Raw genomic sequence first — 20,493 nt, 5'->3', positions numbered from 1 at the left:
CCACCCGAGTAAAGGGATCACAGAGCTTCTCCACCCTAGCTCTCCAGTGGTGGAACGAACTCCCCGTCCCTCTTCGAACCTCTCCCTCACTACCCGTCTTCCGCCGTGGACTGAAGACTCATCTCCTCAGACTATACCTGGACATCATTTCACTTTAAATCCCCCCTTTTATGACACTCGTGCTACATGTACCCCCATTCCAGCACTTTTGGTAATTTGTATTTGTCCTAATATTGTAGCTTGTTCTTCTCCCTAATTTGGCTTGGCGTAAGTTAGGTCAGAATAGTGTTCACCGTGTGAACTGAACTGTGTTCTTGACTAGAAATAGCTGTACAAAATGAGTACCGTACTTTATTAAACCTGTGTTTTGTAGTTGTCTATGACCATGAAATGCACTTTTGTACGTCACTTTGGATAAAAGCGTCTGCTAAATAAATGTAATGTAATGGAAAGTATGTCACCAGAAAACCCTGCCTTGTAAAAACACTAAACCAACAAATGGATGAAAACAAACAGTAAATACTTAAATTATTTAAACTAAAACTGCTGCAGTTTCCTTATATAGAGATGGGTAGCTAGCTACTTATACGGTGTATCATCCTTGTTGTCCATACTTTTCCCATTTTTGCTTTTTTATCATTAGCCAGTTCAATTCAATTTAATCACATCCATCTATGTGTAACAGAATTCAAATTTTCACACTGTCATTTTCACACATCACACAATAGTTATAGCTTTTTTCGTTCTATGCTAGCGGAGATGTTTCTGTAAACCAACCCAGTTCCTGGCGATCTACCATCCTATAGGTTTTCACTCCAACCCTAACAAAGCCCACTTCACTTCAACAGCTAGGGATCTGCTAATTAGTAGATTCAGGTGTGTCAAATTAAGTCCAAAAGGAAAACCGATGGTACAGGAACAGGGCTGGTTTTTCATTTTCCCATGCAGTTGTGCATGCAACAAAGGATGTATTAGATATTTTACCAAAGTATCTACCATAGATACTGGCAATCAAATTTTAGGGTGAAAACAACCCTGGAAAGCCTGTGGCTCTCCAGTAGCAGGACTGGTAATCTTGGGGCTAAGGTTTTCTTATGGCTAATAGAGATTATTTAATGCTAGCATTACAGTTCATGCGCAAAAAAATAAGGAATATATGCACTTCCAAAAGTGTATACCGGTGGAGGACAGAAAAACACCACGGGAAAAGCAAATGGAGAAGGTCCTGAAGACCTAAGGGTTGAAATTTTGATCACGTTGCGGTGAGTACTAAATCTTTGATTAAGGGCGAAGTAACTGCAGAGTGTAGCGTATATATATACATATTCATAATGCAAAACAATAGAAGAATGGTGGCAATAGGGGAATGGTCACCTCAGAACTGGTACGTCCTCCTCGTGCTGGCTGATGGATGGCTCCACCGTCAGGATGACCTTGTGCACCTCCTTCAGGTGGCTGAAGTACACGCCCACGTAGCCGAAGGCCTTTTCGCAGAACTCGCAGCGCAGGGTCCGGCGGGGCCAGCCCTCGGCGTGGTGCAGCTTCATGTGGGTGCTGAGGCTGCCCGAGTGGGCGTAGGTCTTGCGGCACATGGGGCAGACGTAGGGCCGGCTGTTGGTGTGGCTGTTCATGTGGCTCTGGAGGTGGTGCTTGAACTGGAAGCAGCGGCCGCAGGTGGGGCAGCGGTGCGGCTGCCGGCTGCCCAGAAAGGCGTAGCCGCCGGCCCCCGCCCCGGGCCCGGCCCCTGGCGGCCTCGGGAGCCCCGGCCTGACGGTCGCGTGTTCCAGCCGTTGACCGTCCTGGGGCTTCCCCGGGACCTGGTGGGCAACCAGGATCTCCTGCTCCAGGCATTCGGGCGCTGGCAGGGCGGGCAGGCCAACCAGCCGCGGCAGTGTCTCCATCACCAGCACAGGCTTGGGCCTGATGCTGCGGTACTTCTTTGAGATGTCCACCGCCCTGTCCTTAGGCCCCGTGCCGGACGTGACGGATGTGGCAGAGGCCGGGGCTGGTTTTTCTGGCACCCTCCTCCTAAAGAAGGACAGGGACCTCTTCTTCTTAGCCTCAAAGGCCAGTATGTCCTCCATGGTCTTCCTCTTCCTTCCCCTCTTCTTCCCAGCTGGTTTAGGCGAGGCAGACAGCCCCATTCCCAGCAAGCCGGCGCTCTTAGCCGCCGACGAGTTTTGACGTGCCAAGCCTGGCGGCTGCTTCTGATGGACCGCTTCGGTGGGCCCCAAGGGTCCGGCGGGGAGGCCGGCACACTTAGGGCTGGGTTTGGCCACCGGTAAGAGGGTGCCTTTCATCTTTGAGTAGGGCAGGATGGGCAGCTTTCCTCTGGGTGGCGAGGGGATGATTTGGACTGCCTTGCTGAAGACGGCTGGAGAGAGCACGGTGATGCTGTTGGGCGGCTGGCCGGCAGGCTTCGAGAGGCACGGCCCAAACCTCTTCTCGTCCTCCAGGGGCTTAACGGGGGAGCCGTCGCCAGCTGGCAACGAGGCGGGGACCAGCGCCTCCCTCGCCCCCGCGCCGGACGACGGCCGCAGATTCCGCAGGAGACCGGTGGTGGGCTGCTCGCCCCCCGTCTTGTCTGGGTCAACGGGCTTCTCCACCTGGGACCCCGAGCACAGGACGGCATTGTCCGCCAGCAGGGTGGTGACCGCCATTTCGGAGGAGCCAGGGTCGATCAGGATGACCTGCTCCGGGGGCTCCACCGCGGGCCCACTCTCCGGGCACTCGGAGGGCTGGGCCCGCGCCGCGGTGGCGGCCCTCCGCCTCGGCAGAGGCGATTTGGTGGGGCTCTGCACGCGAGACGCCCTGCCCGGCGAGGCCTTTTCCGGGGTGCTCTTGCTCCTCACCGGCTGGTACCTGGGGATGGGCAGCTTCAGGTTTTTGGGGATGGGTAGCGCCTTCTGGATTTGCTGGGGCGACTGAGGGGACAGCGATGGCGGCAGGGCCACCAGGGAGAAGGTCCCCTCCTGGCCGGCCACCTGCATGAGGGCGTAATTTTGGGCGGGGACGATGATGGACTTTGGGCTGACCGCCGCCGACGCCTCAGGCAGAGTGGAGGGGGGCTGGCAGGACAGGACAGCGGGCGGGGCCGACACTGCCGGGGGGGCCTTGGGGGCGATGCTCCTGAACTGGAGGCTCTTGGTCTGGCACTGCGGTCTGGTTTCATCTGTCAGGACAATGCGGTGGGTGATTAATATCCATAAAGATCAGCAAGAATATAACATCTCCAGCAGTAAACAGCCTGGCTGGCAGAGTCTAAATTCACACTGTCTGAGCAGCTGCACAGGCATTCTGTTGTATTCATGGGTCTTCGATAAAGAACATTGCATAGATATTCATCTGACCTGAATCTTAACAGACCAAGAGAGAAAGAAAGACTGCACTGTACCCAACAGCTCCCAAAGCAGTCACGCATGCACACACATGACTTTCCCTCTAAGCCTGCTGAAGGACCCACGCTACCTCTCTACGGGGTTCTCCTCGTAACCATGTCTCCTGAAAGAATATCTTGCTGAAGCATGAAACTGCCTCAGGCCAGGAAGTTTACCGCATTAGCGTTACCTTTACAGTCATGTTTATTAACTCTGAGAGCAGCTGTGGGTGAGTGAACGTGGCTGCACTGTGCTCCAGCACTAATGTCTTGAGAAGACACGATTCGCTGCAAAAGCAGTGCATTAGGGTCATCACTTCGGCCTGTCATCAGGCAAAAATGAACACAGAAACGCTACTCCTGTTAGCGACTACCTGCATTACACAGCGCCACAGAGAATTCCATGAACTAAACACGTATCTGGAAAGACCTGCAGTACATATTCACATTTGCTCTTACATACTGCTCTACCCGAGTGTATTTTTGCACACTGGAAAGCTATCCAGCAGTCCATTGTGAATAATGCTTTATTCACACACATTCATTGGTAAAAAAAACAAAAAAAAAACAAATGGTTCTCTGATTTATTATTACATGTAAACCTCTATTAGAACTCTATATTTATACTGTTTTATATATAAATCTAAAAGATGAGAGAATCATGATATCATCTGACTCATGACATGCTGCTTCAATTTTCTACCCACTGGGACAGAATAAAAATTGGGAAGTAACAAAAGGAAGCGTTTCAACATAGAACTGAAAAAAGCAGAGGACTCATTTGACTTCTGCTCTTCTTTAAAACCAGTATGATTCATAACACCCTGATCAAGATACTACACATTCTCTTTTATTAAACAGCTGGTATGCTTAGGTATATTTTTAAAATACTAAAATCTTTGTTTTTTATACTTTATACACCTTATACTTATAACACTACACCTTACATACATACATTTGAGATTTTTAGTCTAATGTTACAAAGACCGATGTTGTTATAAAACCAATATTGAAATGTATATTTATATACACATATACAATGTATATTTATGTTATATAAAAGTATAATGATCAGTGTATTCAAATGGTATGGCAAGTATAAAGTATTGCCTTTTCGCATTGGCTGGACAACCATTTCCACCTTCTTGGAAAATACTGGACGCATTCATCCTGATGAAAGCCGTGTGGTTTCTCCCAACCTGCCCTGAATTAGGTAATGCAGTGAGCAGAACCTGGACACACATCTGTCAGGTACAGCTGCTCCCGTCAGACTAGCCAATTCCCTCACAGAGGAAGAGTAGCGTCTTTCCCACTCGTCATAAAACGCAAACGGCCGATCGCTTCATCCCAGCGAAACAGATGTGTGCACCTGGACAGGAACAAAGCGGCCCGGCCAGAGCAGTGCATCGCAGGAGAGAGACAGGAAGAGAGGGGGAGGAATGAAGGAGAGAGACAGGAAGAGAGGGGGAGGAATGAAGGAGAGAGACAGGAAGAGAGGGGGAGGAATGAAGGAGAGAGAGACAAAGAGAGGGAAAGCAAGAGATAGAGACAGGAAGAGAGGGGGAGGAATGAAGGAGAGAGACAGGAAGAGAGGGGGAGGAATGAAGGAGAGAGAGACAAAGAGGGAAAGCAAGAGATAGAGACAGGAAGAGAGGGGGAGGAATGGAGGAGAGAGACAGGAAGAGAGGGGGAGGAATGAAGGAGAGAGAGACAAAGAGAGGGAAAGCAAGAGATAGAGACAGGAAGAGAGGGGGAGGAATGAAGGAGAGAGAGAGACCAAGAGAGGGAAAGCAAGAGATAGAGACAGAGTCAGAGAGAAGAGAGAGATGGATTAAGAACTCTTGAAGCTAAATGAAGATGAATGTTGGTTGTTGTTAAATTATTGAGGTGGAGCTCTTCTTGTCTCAGAATCTGAACAGTTTCTGTAAAACACACCCTGTTCTCTTCAGTGCTGCCCTTAGGTGTGGACAGTGCTAATTACATGACACTGGGGTGGGATTAATGAGGGCAGCCCTGAGCAATATCCTGTGGCTCTGTGTACAGAATCGTGCCACAGCACTGTCTTTAGCCAGACTTCATCAATCCATATCTCTTTAACTCAGATCTCCCCCCAACTCTCCAAGTTAAATGATTAATTGGCCCGGAAAGTTTTACATTACACATTGCCAAAGCATATATCGTTGTCATAACAAAGCATATTGTCTTGAAGAAAATAACAAGGCATAACACAGCAATAATACAAACATTACAAAATAGTTGGAAGTAATAGTACTAACAAATAATATCAGAAAACGTCAAATTAACAGGGCATTAGAGGTCAGAACTCTTTCATGCTGCAGAAGGTAACTACAGAATGTACTGCCAAATGTCTCCTGTTCTCCTGGAAAAATTCAAATTCACTGTATCCTGGCATAATTACACACGTATGTTGTCAAATCATATTATGAACAAAAGACAGTTGAATAGCAACGGAACACAGATGAATAGGGAATTTTTTATTAATCATTTCAATATTACATTTTTTTTTATTTCATGAAATATTTGAATACATTATTCATAATTTTTTTGCATTTTATTATTATTCTCTTTTTTTTTTTCTCTATCCTACTTTTCAGTTTTCCGCACAATGAAGACGTTAACATCTGCTGCTGGTGGACTGGTCTTAGGGGTAGGGCCTTTGGTGCCCCCGGCGTCAATCGGCCCCGGCGCATTATGGAAACAGATGTCGGCTATCTGAGGTGATGACGTTTCCTGGGGCATAGTGGCGCTTGGAAGGGGGGGGGGGGGGGGGGGAGGAGGCAGGAACCGCTCCTCCACACCTGCGTTTGATGATAATGATACAAGAGCGGTGGGAGAGCTGGGCAAAGGCACAAAGAGGGAGGATGCCCCCACCCCTTTCTCCTCCTGCGGAACCTGACAGGCTAATAGGAGCGAGAGAGCGAGACCTCCCTCCACCCAGGGGCTTTTCAGGCATAATCTGACCCCTGAGCTTTCGCTGTCTGACCGCAGTTTGGGATTATAAGAACTACATCTCCCACAGTGCCTCATTTATCGCCCGCTCCCAGGCTTGTCCGCTGCAGGGCAAAACCAGACGGTGGGGGGCGGGGGGTGGTCTATGGTTACACTGCTCTCAGGAAAAATGAAACGCAGTGAAATGGAAAAATGAAGGCCTCCTTTTCTACAGCTGAATAATTAAAATCAGCCTACTTTGTTGCCACTGTCGGCATAAACAAAGGGCACTGATTTGTCCGCACTAACCAATCACATGCAAAGAAAGGAAAGCAGGAAGACAGGCAGCACATATCTGTTAAAGGGGGCTGATGCTCATTGGCTGATGCTCATGAAACAATTCTGTGCATGCCAAGCCATTGTGGCACAGAAGAAAAAAAGCATCAGAAACTTTTCATGCTAGGTATCAGAATAGTTTTTTTTTCTTCCTGACTAATTGTTACTCTGTTACCATTACATTCCCAACTCAGTTTGTGGGAAAATTTACTGTCTGCTTGTAACATGCCAAACTTTCACACTAGATGGGCTGTGTTCCACATAACACTCCATAAATGTACGTTCATGGTCCCATTAGGTCAAAAGAGAACTCACACAATTGCCTGTTTTCACTTGGTTCTCTTCACAGCTCTCAGCACATATATTTGAAGACACTATAAAAAAGGATCTTTATAGCCAGGGATGATTAAATGTTCACACACTTTAAGAAGTCACTGGGCTTAAGGAGTGAGGCAATGTCAGGCCACAGTCAGGACAAAGCGTGGAACTGGGGTTCACATGAACGGCACCTTAAACCCAAGGAATCAGTGTTTTCAGGGGGGTTTTTTAGCGATGGCTGAGGGGTTATTTTGGGTTGCCATGGGGAAAGATACGGGGCAGCTCCCAAAGATATAAGCCGTGATCGGATTAGCAGGTGAGGTCCGCTCAGGCGCTGGGCGTATGGGGGAGCGGCTTGTGTGCCTGCACGGCAAGGAGTGCACTCTAGGGGGCGCTGTCAGGCTGGCTGCCAATCGGACAGGGTCATCTGGGTCACATGTGCACGTAAATAGGTTCATAATCACAGCAGCGACTGTCATTTCCTCTCAGGAAGAATTGAGGTTTTTCACCGTCTGTGGTGTGGTCTGCCCCAGTATACCATTCGGCCTTTGCAGTAAAGGAAATGTTTCAGCTGCATGTTCATCATTTTAAAGCTTTAATCTTTACCTGTAGAAAAGAGGAGATGTGTGCTAAAGCAGGTAACACCATATTTGTGAGGGTAAGCAGTCTGAGAGAATGAGCAGCGGTGGAGCATTAACACAACCTGACAAACGCCTGTCCTTTAGTCCTGCTTCTGCAAAATTTCTGAGGGCCAGTGTGTTGTAAAAATGGACACATTACAGAAAACAGTCGCTCAGCGAGCCCCCCTTTTTCACTGCATTCCACCAGCAGTCTATTTCCAGTTGATTGATTCATATGAGAGAAAAAAATAATTATTTGCTCTGTGTACTTATTGCTCTCTCGACCTTTGAGGTGTTGATTCTTACTTTGTATTTGGCCTTTCAGCGCGCTCTGGTTCATCTTCTGCTCCTGACTCTTCATGGCTTCACCCGGCGCGGCCGCCGCAGATTTCCTGCAAAAGAGGAGCGTTTATTTGGCAGGAGAACCCTCCCCGCGCGACGCGCGCAGATAGCCGCTTCCGCCGCGCGCTCCCGCCGCCGCGCTGGAGCGATTCCGCGCGGCTGCGGAAACACGGGCGGAAAAAAAAAGAAAAGCAAACGTGTAAAAAATGTTCGACAAAAAAGAAAAACAAGCCTAAAAATGTAAATCAGGGCCCATCAATCCAGGTCCTCTTATCTGGGCTGTCGGTGAGGGTACTCATCTGCGGTCTTCAGATACAGGCAATTATTCACTAGGGGAAAGAGCGGAGGCAGGAGGGGAGGGGAGGGTGGGGGGGAAGGGCTTGGATGTAGAGCAGTGGCTTTGGCGCACAGACAGGACGCAGGTTTAAGGAGATGGAGAGCCTGCGGGGGGTCGGGGGGGGGGGGGGGGGAGATAAGCAGGGCCAGGGCAGGAGACACAGGGGGGTCTGGAGCTGGCCTCTGCTTCCATGCCCAGCAGGCAGACTGTCAACCTCCAGCCCCCCCCCCCCCCCCCCCTCCACCCCTCCACCCCCCACTACCCAACACAGGTAACCCATCCCTCAGGCTCTGCAAAATGCGGAGATGTGCGCTTCAGCCCAGCCCTAAACCGCACACTCCCCCGGAGAGGGTGACCCGCGCGGCCTGATCGATGCGCATTCGACGCATCACGGCTGGCTGCGCCCTCCGCACCCTCCGCACCCTCCGCACCCTCGTCCGTCCAATTCCCCACGCGCTGCAACGCGAACACAACAGGAAAAGCGGAGGAGGGAGGGGAACTCCTCTTCCGGAACTTTCCGAGCGCAGCGCCGCAGAGAAAAAAGGCATTATTTTTTTTATGTTATTCTCCGCGGGAGAGGGATCAGATAAATTTTTTTTCTGCTCGACTGAGTGCGGATTTATCGGCTTTCCATTGCTTTTTCCTGCCGGCGCGTGAAGGCGTCCCCTCTCCTGCCGAGCGGTCGCGAGCGCGCTCCCGGGCAGGGGCTGACCCGGGAGGGATGCAGGACGAGGACCGAAGGCAGTCAGGGGGAAAATGAAATCACCGTTTTGCGGGATTCCGTTTTATCGCTCGGGCCGCGGAAGGCGGGGAGACGCTCGCGGGGGGGATTCGAGTCGTGACACCCTCGCGCAGGAACAGCCGAACGCGAGGGGACGGCGTGGGGGCTGGGGGGGGGGTTCGAGGGGGGCTGGGGAGGGTCGATGCCACTGCCGAAAGGAAAGGAGGCACGCAGTGCCAGAGAGCCATTACCGGTCACCTGTGTGCCATCAATGCGGTAAAAAACTATTCCAATATCAATGTAGCGGCTCTTTCTTGGTTTAGGACATAAAGTTGTCACTGAGTACACCCCACAAATTTTTGTGTGTGTGTGCGTGTTTGGACGTGTGTGCGTGTGTGTGTGTGTGTGTGTTCTAAATTCAAAAATACCTATTGGAATCTCCAAGTGCTTCTCAGAAAAATGGGGATTTGGGGAAATCCAGGAGAAAAATGCAACGCCATTTCCTTCCTCCAAGTGTTCCAAGCACCAGGAAGGTGATGATCTGTTTGTCATCACAGTGAAAAACAAAGAGTATTTATCAAAACCAAAATATGTGAGTGAAAAAGCGAAAATAATAATGGACTGAATCATTTCCGCATTTAAGATTAATCCTGTCCATGGCCTCCACGTACAGCAGGGCTTCCACGGCGTGAGACGCAGTGCGCTCCAGTAATGTGAAACTACCGTTTTATACAGCTTATATTTATGAATGGATACCCTGTAACTCAAATACTTCCATCATAAAGCAGATTTAGATTTTTATCGTGTCCTTGCAATAAATTAGCCTCCTGTGAAAGTAAGCAGGAACACATGGGTTCAGGAGTGCAGCTACAAGCTGCAGCGTACAGGAGAGCAGGCACAGAACAAGTCAAACATGAAAACTCCCGCTGCAGCCAAAAGACGCTGGCGAACAGAAGAGGAGATGTCTGCAGCCTCGATTCGGGGAAAGCAGATCGTGGCGTTCACTGCTCTAGTAGGTGCAGCAGGCCTTTGCGCATGGCTGCAGAGGAACACAGGGGGAATGAAAGGGTGCCTTCCCCCTCAATCTTCCCTCGTTACCCTCACCCTACAGTTTAATTAGCTGCCCCACCGGGGACACGTGAAACAACTGCAACCTCGACTGGGGATACACAGCAAGAACCCCCCTGCTCTTTCACTCACAGTCTGATCATTACCAAACATGGCAGAGGAACATTTTAAAAGGCTCCTGGAAGGAGGCTAAACTTTGTGTCTCTTTTCATTTTAGGCGTTGTGGGCTGAGAGGATGAAACGTTTGGGGAGGGGGGGGGAGATCAGTTCAGAGAGACTGCTCTCCCACCTCTCTTTCTCTCTCTCCGTCTCTCTTTCTCTCACTCTGACGGTAGCTGGGTAGATAAACAGGACTCTCTGATGCTAATTGACTGAGTTCAAGGCTGCGCTTTATGAACCAACATCAGCGGCAGTGGGTAAACAGCAAGCGGGGGGGAGGAAAGCCACCTGATGTGCACAATGTGCTTAATTCAGCGAAGAGAGCTGATTAGAAGTGAGAGTTTCTGAGTGACTTGCACGGCTGCAGGTGAGGGCAAGCCCCTCCACGGCTGCGTTGTTGGGCTCGTCTTCCAGGACGAGGCGACCAACCAGGCTTCCCGAACCTCAAAGTGGGTGGAGTTGCTGCACGTCATCCTGACTCACTCGTTTGAACAAATTAAAAGGGCTGTCATGGGTGATAGAAGCTGCTGTTAGTCCTATCCAGCCCAGTGACCTCCCATGAAAATACAATGTTGAAGGCATAATAATGACCAAAGGTCACACAACAGCAAACAGCCCTCCACCGAGAAGTCCTGTTGACTGGAAAGAGGAAGAATGCAGAGGTACAGTACGCGTGTTTTGCTGCGAGTCTCTGGCAGGGCAAAGGTTTATTTTCGGGAAGCGGAGTGGCCGACGGGGTTGTGTCGGTCCCCGGTCACAGTAGTCACACAGGCGGTGGAGTCAGAGGTTCCTGACCACAGACAAGCTCTGGAAACCCGGACCGGTTCTCAGCCCCACAGTCCCCCATGTCCCAGCCTTCTGGCTCCATTCCCAAGCAGCCGGGATGGGGTGTTACAGTGTGAATGATAAATGGTCTAAACCCCCATCCTCCATGCGCCGCATAATGCCAGTAAGTCACGGCCCTCCCCTTCACCAGCAGGAGAGCTGCAGCAGCCCCCTACTTCCACTTCCTCTCCAGCCATCTTGGGCTCAAACCACAAAACCGTCAGCAGCCAGGCAAGCTGGCAATATTCAGGTGGACTCGCGGACTCACGGCTTCCTGTGAATCATGCACAACGTATTCGGTCGAAAGAACATTTCTGCCACTCCATCTACGCGGATTACAGGATCGCGGCATGTGATTCGGAAACAATATGGGTAACACGTGTGAAAACAAACGGGTGGACTTGGTCCGCACGGAAATTCCCTCGCTGGCAACACATTTCCTAAATTGATTGAAGCGGTGGAATAATAGCTCTCATTTATGAGGCAGAAAAAGAGGAGCCTGTGATCAGAGGAGAAAGGTCAGGGCAGTAATGTGGCAGCTGCTCCTGGGGTCTTTGATGGGCAGTGGAACCCTGGGAAATGTTGTCACACTGGATCAAATGGAATCCTGAGAGCAATTACCATAGTAACCTGCAGTAAAGCTGTGAAATTAACCAGGTGATGACCTGAATTAAATTAACAGGCTTTTTGTTTCTGAAAGCCAGAGGAAGGAGGGCCACACTGTGCCAGTTAGTCTGATAATCAAATATCCCACAGAACCTGACATTGACATTTCTAACATTTAAACCCTGCTTGGTCTCCATGTCACAGCACCATATGAAAGTTAATCCTTTGCAACAAAAAAAATAATAATAAAAAAGAATTAAAATTAAAATACATCAGCAGTGCCCTCCATAGTGTTTGGAACAAATACCTATTATTGTTATTTTTCCTGATTTCTACTCCACAGTTTTACCTTTGCAATCAAACAATTGAAATGTGGTTAAAGTGTTTGATTACAAATATTTAAAAAATGAAGAATCGCAGAGCCAAATAAATAAAACAATATGTTTTTGTCCAAAATATTATGAAGGGCACTGAATATTCAGGTAGAAAAATCATTAAAGATGCTATATCTAACTTTTTAACATAGGCGAATCATTTTTTTTCTCAGACATCCACAGAGCTTGGAAAAAGATGCAGAGTAAAAGTATTTCTTTACCTCAACAACAAAAAATATTCTATTGACTATAAATTTGTAATTTCAAATATATGTCGTGTTGTGTTTATGTCTGTCTGAGACATCAGATACTGGGGTTACCGCCTCAAACAATGCTCCTGAGCCAGCAGCTCGGCCATCTTTTTCGCACAAATAAAATGTGTAGCCAGTTGCCAGTTAGTTACAGTGAAGAAAGGGCTGACTTTGTTGGTAAGCTAGCTCTACCAGAGAGCCAACCAAGCTCTACCAGCTGGAAAAGGATTCTCCAAGCTATAGGCTATAAACAATGGAAAATGCTAATGTTAGCTGTCAAGCTATCGTTATATCAGAGCAAACATGCATATAAAACATCATGGCACACAGCTAGCCCCCATAATACAAATCACATAGCTTTGGTGGTTTGTGTGAGCAGGGACCGCACCCAAATGGTTCGCATTTCATGCCGTTGTTGTTAGCCTTATTTCGACTGCATTTACCAACCTATCACAGAGTTTATTCAAAGTCTCAGTTTCAGCGAAAAACTGAACATATGTCTGAGGCGTTATCTCTCTTTCTTTGTTACAAATCATTTCCATAACTACAATGCCCAAAATTATTCATCCCCACCCTAAAGTCTTCTTCAACTTCATCAGATGATTACAATGATTGAATTTTGAGTGATTATATGTACAAAATTAGTTTTTATAGTGCTTAATCGAACCATTCATATCAAAGTGTCATCTTTCAGTTGCTTAATAATGTGCCAGAGGAAAACGACACATTTGCGCCTAGGTACCGACACCTGCTGTCTATGGTCTGGAGGGGGGTTTTCATGAAGAAAACTGACGGTATGCTTTACTGAGTTGATTTTTGCATTTATTTTAAAAGCGCAATTATTTTAAGGCTAAATATTTTTTTTTAAGCTGTGAGAGGAGGATGCATTTACAGTGTTGGATTTTAAAGTCTAAACGCCCGATAACTTTTCTAGAGGACTCAAATTTATGCTCGTAACCCACCAGCTAGCTACAGGTAGCATGTTTTGTTTTTTTGTGTTTTACAGACTTGCATGAAAACATAGCCTACCTGTAATTTGTTAGCATTTAGCTAGCATTTATTTTCATACATTGTTCTTTACAGAAAGGTGCCCCAGGGTGATTAACAGTCAAAAATAATTTGCAGAATTTATAGCAACGTATTGGGGGGGGGAAATAACAAAAGAATTTGACAACGTATATTAAAGGGTGGCTTGTTAGACTAATTCAATCAGTTGATGACTGCAGATTAAAAATCTTTCTTGACAGGTCTGGTAAAGATCAAAGTTTGATGATAGAACAGTTTACTACTATGGTTAAGTTAAAAGTGTGAGCATATTTTTTCCAGGACGCACCTTCCTCCTTGCCCTCCAAAGGCAGCTCAGTGGGAGGGAAAGTGTCAGAGGAAAGGTGCTAAAGGGCCAGTGTTTAATTCTCCTGCGTAGGTATCCTGCTCGCTAAGCAATTCTTTGTCACGGTACTTGTCTCTGTCTGTCTCGAGACAGCCTTGTTCAGCAACAAAGCAGGAGAATAAAGTATTCTTAAGCACTGAATAGTGGAAAAAATTATATGTCTCCCTTGAAACCATTCAGCTGACACAATGGCTGTAAAGATGTAAATGTCGGCTGTGGTTTGCTCTTACAAAAATGAACCTTGTGATTTTTTTTTAGGTTTGTTTCCTAGATTTTGGACAACGGGTTTTAACAAAACCCATGGAACAACAGGTTTTAACAAAGAAACTAGGAAACAAACCAAAAAAAAAAAAAATCACAAGGTTCAACTGACACAACAGCTGCAAAGATGTAAATGTTGGCTGTGGTCTGGTCTTACAAATATTACCCTTGTGATTTTGTTTGGTTTGTTTCCTAGCTTTTTTTGTTAAAACCTGAACTTCTGGCCGTTGAACAACTTGGACAAGCTGCCCTCTCAGCAGGATATATAAAAGTTTGGAAAGCAACAGAAAAAATATGCAGTTTGATTTGAGTGTAGACAGCTTTACACAAACACACACACACACACACCAAATTCTCATAGCTAATTTAACTACACAAGCATATACGAGTCCAGTAGGAATCTAATGCACTATACTGTAGTTAAAAGTACTCTATTATGGTTAATTTTACACTGAACATTTTGCTCTGCACTGAAAAATTTAAACAAGCATCCAGTGCCTTGTAGTAACAGGGCATCTACTGCCAGAACAAGAAATTATACAGTCAGTATTTAATCACTAATCATAGATACCAACATCAGTGTGGGAGAACTGAACTTGGGCTGGAATTCAAATTAAAAACACACTCTTACTTTATCATGCATATACTAATACGCATACTAAATTGCACAGAAAACGTGTAAGATGTCAGGGGGGAAGGCAGTAAGAAAATGGAGAAAATCGCAACGAAAATCCCCAATCTGATATTTTTACAATGAGCTCACTCTTAGCTCTGGGACTTCACCCTCACAAACCCATGGCACTCACAGCTGAAATATGAACATTTCTTGGTGGGGGGTGGACTTATGTTTCTCTCTGGCACTGCCTCAGGTTCCTCAGTTTCAGTGAAGTGAGAGGAGCAACAGAACGGGACCTGAAGCGCACTGCGCCGAGACAGTGGCATGAGAGTGATCTGTTCACTGAGTATTGAGTATGGACGCCCTCCTCAAGTTTGGGGTCCCAAGAGTGATGCAGATATCATCGGCAGAGCCCCCTTTTCATCCCACAGCTTGCAGGGTCTCTCCAGGCCTCTCTCAGCAAAAGCCAGCATTTGCCTTCCCAGAATCCTCTACGTCCAGCGCCACACAGCTGAAGATTCAATCTGCTAGAGATCCACCAAAGCCGCTCGGAAATTCAAGGAAATGCACAATTGATTCACAGGCTGCCTTTAGGGTACCGGTGCAACACTAAATTGCCAAACAGGGATGGTTGGTTCCCCTTGGTAAGCAACTCAAGAGAGCCCTAGAAGACCGGTGCAAGAAGTATTGAAGGCCGTGCACAATGAGGACCAACAAAACATTGAGAATCTAACCTTTGTGTGTTCTTTTGTTGCCAATGTAACCTTTCATTTTCCTTTATTATTGGCTTAGGATGGGATTTTCCTCAGAGGAACAGGACAACTCTACTGTATTTCTACAATATATCACATTAAGGAATCAAAACAACGGTTGGTTCGAATTGGCTGTACTGTATATATGCTGTATATGATAAGCTGTCTCAAGGTTTGAAGAATCATATAGGCCTAACAATATTTAACTTATTTTGATTTCAGCAAGAGAAAGTGCATCATCTTTACAGTATGTACAGCACTACACTACATACCCATTTCAGTGTCGAGTTGTGGCCATTATGTAAAGTACAGGACTGTTTATGTCTATAAATAGCACTGAATACAAAAAGGTGTAGATAAAGACATACTTGCAACAAAGCTAATGGTGTGAGGAACAGTGATGGGGACATACTGTTAGACAGCAGAACAGAAACACCAAAGATCTTTGTAAGCCAGCTGTAAGAAGCAACTGCACTGCCACCCATGTCAGCGACAGCATCAGTTACACCCTCGCCAGAGCGCAGTAAGTAGCTGTCAGTTAAGCTCATTTACGGCAGGCTCCTCCGTGTATTCCACTCAATCACCACAAGGCGCCTCCCTCAAATCCGGCTCCCCATTAGCAGGAGATCCGCGCTGTTAGCATAACGAGGGCAACGAGGCCTGGCAGAGGCTGTCAGTTCAATATTAAATAAATAACGAGGGATTTCTGTAAATTATTCATTTAACATTCCTCATCCTTAAAGAACAGCCTTGTTAGAGCACCTCATGAGTGAAAAGTAAAAAAAAAAAGAAAAGAAAAGAAAGGAAAAAGAGGTTGAAGATGAGGGGCAGTAGAGGGGGAGGGGAGGGGGAAAAAAAAAAAGCAAAAACCGTTCATCTGCAACTCAGCGAAAACCACCGTTACATCTTCTGCCTCTTTGAATTGTCTGGCAGGCTGGGAGATAACGCACCTCGACGCACCTCACCGTTCCAGAGCAGCGCTCTTCCAACACAGCGCGCTCAAACAGAATTTCTGCACACTGCGTAATCACCCCCGGACCTAGCATTCTTTCAGAGGAACATAAGACGCTGCAGCACTGGGGAAGCTCTCCCCCTTCTCTCATCTTTCTGTAATCAAAAGGAAGCCTCTTTACACACCTGTCCTAGCACAGTCAGCTACTCAGATCTATACCATCCAGTCACTAAAAAGCGTATTAAGCTGACAGACTGGCATTAGGTAATATGCGTTGTTTCTTTTAAGGGCAAAAATAAACATTGCCTGTGTCACTAATCATGATAATGGCATGGATAATAAGTGTTTTAAGTAAAAGGGCAGTGTCAGCCATACTGCTCTGTGCCATCTGTGAAGCAACGCAGATGAAGTTGATAAGTAAATGGGATCTCATCAGATGGCAGTCAATAAACTTCCCCCTTTAATTATCCCTTAGATCTGGAAGATCAAGCAGTTAAACAAATGCAGCAACTAAAATTATATTTCGGAAAACATGTTTTTATGACTCAGGACTGAGTAACATAAGTGAACCAAAAATAGTAATAAAACAAGGTGGTCAAAAGGGGTCAAAAGTCTTCCTCTTAGACGTGAGAAACTCCCCTACTGAAAGCTTTGCCGTGAACTGTCCAATAAGCCTCATTATTAATGGATGAGGCCGGAGTACAAGCTAACAGACCTCCACCGAGGGAGAGACAAATGAGCATGTGTCTTAAAATGGGATTAGCCTTCCACACGCAGAGCGTTAGTCTAAAGACGGGACTGGGTTTCATAACCACGAAGCTCCTGGCCTTATGAAGTTGTGAAGCCCTGACTATAGATCGATTCAAGTCAGGTCTTCACCGGCAGAAATGATCAATACAGTCTGCCCAAGTCTTCCTATTCACGCAAAGCGTATTAAGATAAGCCCTTCGCGTAATGCTGAGCTACTGTAGGACGACTGAGCATCTGGACGTTGTGAACTGGCATGCTACGTGAAATACTAATCACAATACGCCTGCACCATAAATATTGTATTGATACATGGTTGGGATAGCCTACTTCGTACTTTGCTTGTTTTATCGCGACTTAATAGAATGGCTATTGGTGGCTATGTTTTCCCCAAGAGAACTACGGGCTGTATAGGTGGTGGCAGGTGACAACCTTCTGGGTAATAAAATATGTTACGACAGAAAACTCAAGTTGAGGTTCCTTTCTTCTTCTGCCTCACATTTCAGACCTGGATCCCGTGCTCCTATCTCCTCATCTCACCACCGCAGACACGTCACGCTGCTATTATTTATTTGTGCCGCGAGCAACCTTTCATTTTCGCTGTCACCACATGGTAAACACCGTGCAATATAAATGATTACACTTATGATTAAAGATTCCATCTTCAAAAGGCTCCAGTGTTTACACAATCCATATATAATGGAATACAACGTGCAGGACTGGGTACCGCTGTATATATATTTTTTCTGGTCAGTAAACATTATTATGCCGATCTTTGCGTATATATTCATTTTTGTCCTTTACCATAGCCTACATTTATAATTAAGAACAAATGTCATGCTGCACGTGACAGGCTATTCATCTTGTTTTTCTATAAACCCAGGATGCTTTAGCCCCAGGTGGAAAAGTAAACGTCAGTTTGAACATAAAAGGTATGCATTTTTTCAGAGGAGCTGAAAGAAAAACGTTGCCTGTCTGCTACTGCTGCAAAAAGGAATTGGGGGGGAAAAAATCCTTCAGAAATAATATATGAACAGAGAACACAAATGGAGGAGCCTTTTAGATTAAAACAGCCGTATTCACTTTAGGCTAAATTAAATTGAAAATTCGAAAATAAAACAATTGTGCAAGGCTATGCAGAAATGTGTACTGTAAATGACCGGGTTTCATGTTGACTTTATTTAAGACTACTTTTTTTTCTTACATTTTTAATCACTTCCGCTGTCCACAGACACAGAGGCATGAGCACTGGCTTTGAGACAGGACGTTCCCTGCTCTTGTTTCTCCAGTCTACATTTAGGAGGCTAACCTTATTTTCGTGACAACATTAGACCTGAAAACAGATAGGTGCTTAGTGTGGAACCTTAACTAGGCTCACTGCTTGTAAGAGGCGCGTGGTTATCATGGGGATGGTGGGGGGGTGGTCATGTGGTCAGGAGTGTCAGGCACAAATGGAAACCTTGTGTCCTTAGGTGTCATCGTCGAAGCCTTGTGTGCCACCTACAATGCGGCCATCTTCCCTCTGACAGCGCTGACCTTTCTCATTGTGTGGTCGGACATTTTTCTGACAAATGTCCCAGCAAGACCCGCGACAACTGCCACAGCAGAAAGCGTAACCCGGTGTGGTAAGAGGCTCGCCGGCGTCTCGTTCCGGGCTCGCGCCGCGGACCCGCCCGGCGGCCGCGCAGTCTCAGCCCGCATTCCTTAAAACTGAACTAATTAAACTCATTTTAACTCAAATTAAAGTTCGAAACGAGAGCCCCCCCCCTGCTTCGGCTGCGCAGGTGACGCTCTTCAGCAGAGAGGCGGCGAGTCGCAACGCGCCCCCGACGCGCGCTGTGAGGTTGGGTCCGCCTCACAGGACCGCTCTGACACAGCCTACCCGGCTTCTCAAACACAGCCTTCAGCCTGACAGAGACAAACGCGCCTGCGCACAGCAAAGCCACACAAATATGGTTTTTTTTCCCAAGAACTTTTCATCAGAGGGAGTAAAAATGAAAAAAATAAATAAAAATAAAAACTGAAATGAAAAGTGTTAGCGTTTTATATCTCCCAGCTGCTGTAGAACCAGAATTAACTTCAACCACATGAAAAGCGTTAGCTCTATTTTAGGAGGTAAGAAAATTACACCTCTTCCCCACTCTACCTAGGATTAGACTGTAATTAGTGTGGCATGGTGATGTCATGAGTGAGGGGTACTGAAGCTAACAGAAGATCAGCTGGTACGCATTATGTACCCACCTCGTGCTCTAAGGCTCTATTATTCCAGTTCACCAGCACTTCACTGATAAAATAGTGTATGAGGAACATACACTCATAGACTCCATGAGACATGCAATATCAGGGATGATGCAGGATTGAACATATCAGCCATTTCTAGCTGTACACTCGGTCTGTAGGTTTATCTAAAGGCCTTTCTCTGGGGTTTGTTTTCAAAATAGAGGGGTTGTTCACAAACGTTACTATCACTGTTGCAATATTAGGGACTGACATCTTCCTGTTAAAGGCTGAGTTATGATTTATAAACTGGTTACTTTAGTGTTAACACCTCCAAGAACCAAGAACTCACATTTACATTTGCAGGTCTTCATGGAGTTTCACAAAATGAAAATGCGATGGTAAAAATACCACACACATATGGACCATGACAGGTGAGATATTTAATTAATCAAGGAGAGGACGTATTTGTTCAGCTGGGTTGAAATGTGATCAATAGATTACTTAGCGTGCTTCGGAGTCACGCATCTTAGAAATACCCACACAGACAGGTTTTTTCTGGCAAGTCATCATGACATTGCACACTCAAATTCAACTTTCGCAGACAAGGAACACCTGTTAAAAAATAGAGGTTCTGGGGTATGTTTTTCCACAATAATTTCCTGTACGAAATTCCTACCACCTCCTATCTTAAAACCTTCTGTTCCACACCACAGTGCTGAAATTTGGCTTCAGTAACACACGTGCCTTTAATATTTGGTTGGCACAATTAATTGTACCAAAATTAGCCACAGTCAATGGCTCAAGTGCATCCCAACCTGTAAAACTGTCCTTCACCTGCAACAAAATATGTACACAGAAGATTTTCTCTTTTTTCGTTTATTGGTAAGTTGTGGAAACCCCTTGTTACTACAGAAAATAAAAGGGCTAGCATTATACGGAAAAGAGTTGCACTTCCCAACAATAAAATGTAACTACGCATCTTGTTCTATAACTGTGTGTTATAGAGCAGAATCCATCTAAAATCAGCTAGTTCTGATCAAGTGGCATCATGAAAAGAATTATAAAATATATCCTGAATATGTGTTAATGCATTTTGGCACATTAACACACACATATTATATATATATATATATGTATGTATATATATGTATATGTATATGTGGTGAGGGTACAATGAACACAAGCATCAGTTTGTAAAGACTAGCTTTTTTGTACTGCTCCTAATCCCAACCCAAACCGACCCTTTAATTGCTTGAGGTTCTGTTGCTCACTG

At 46.2% G+C, this 20,493-nt stretch overlaps 1 protein-coding gene across 3 annotated transcripts in view; it reads right to left on the bottom strand.

Moving 5' to 3' along the window:
• znf438 (zinc finger protein 438) overlaps window positions 1–20,493 on the bottom strand; it is a 51,669-nt gene that overhangs the window by 2,832 nt on the left and 28,344 nt on the right. For 2 of the 3 annotated variants that reach the window (XM_035415544.1, XM_035415542.1), the window contains 2 exons: window positions 7,906–7,991; window positions 1,375–3,172 (listed from right to left, as the gene is read on the bottom strand). In XM_035415544.1, the coding sequence (XP_035271435.1) occupies window positions 1,375–3,172; window positions 7,906–7,960 (1,853 nt within the window). In that variant the 5' untranslated portion in view covers window positions 7,961–7,991. The remainder of the gene's footprint in view (window positions 1–1,374; window positions 3,173–7,905; window positions 7,992–20,493) is intronic. The other variant, XM_035415543.1, reaches the window with a different exon arrangement.

Source organism: Anguilla anguilla, chromosome 4, assembly GCF_013347855.1.
Source record: "Anguilla anguilla isolate fAngAng1 chromosome 4, fAngAng1.pri, whole genome shotgun sequence".
In the NCBI taxonomy this organism is placed as follows: Eukaryota; Metazoa; Chordata; class Actinopteri; order Anguilliformes; family Anguillidae; genus Anguilla; species Anguilla anguilla.
This window is presented reverse-complemented; position numbering and strand designations above follow the sequence as displayed.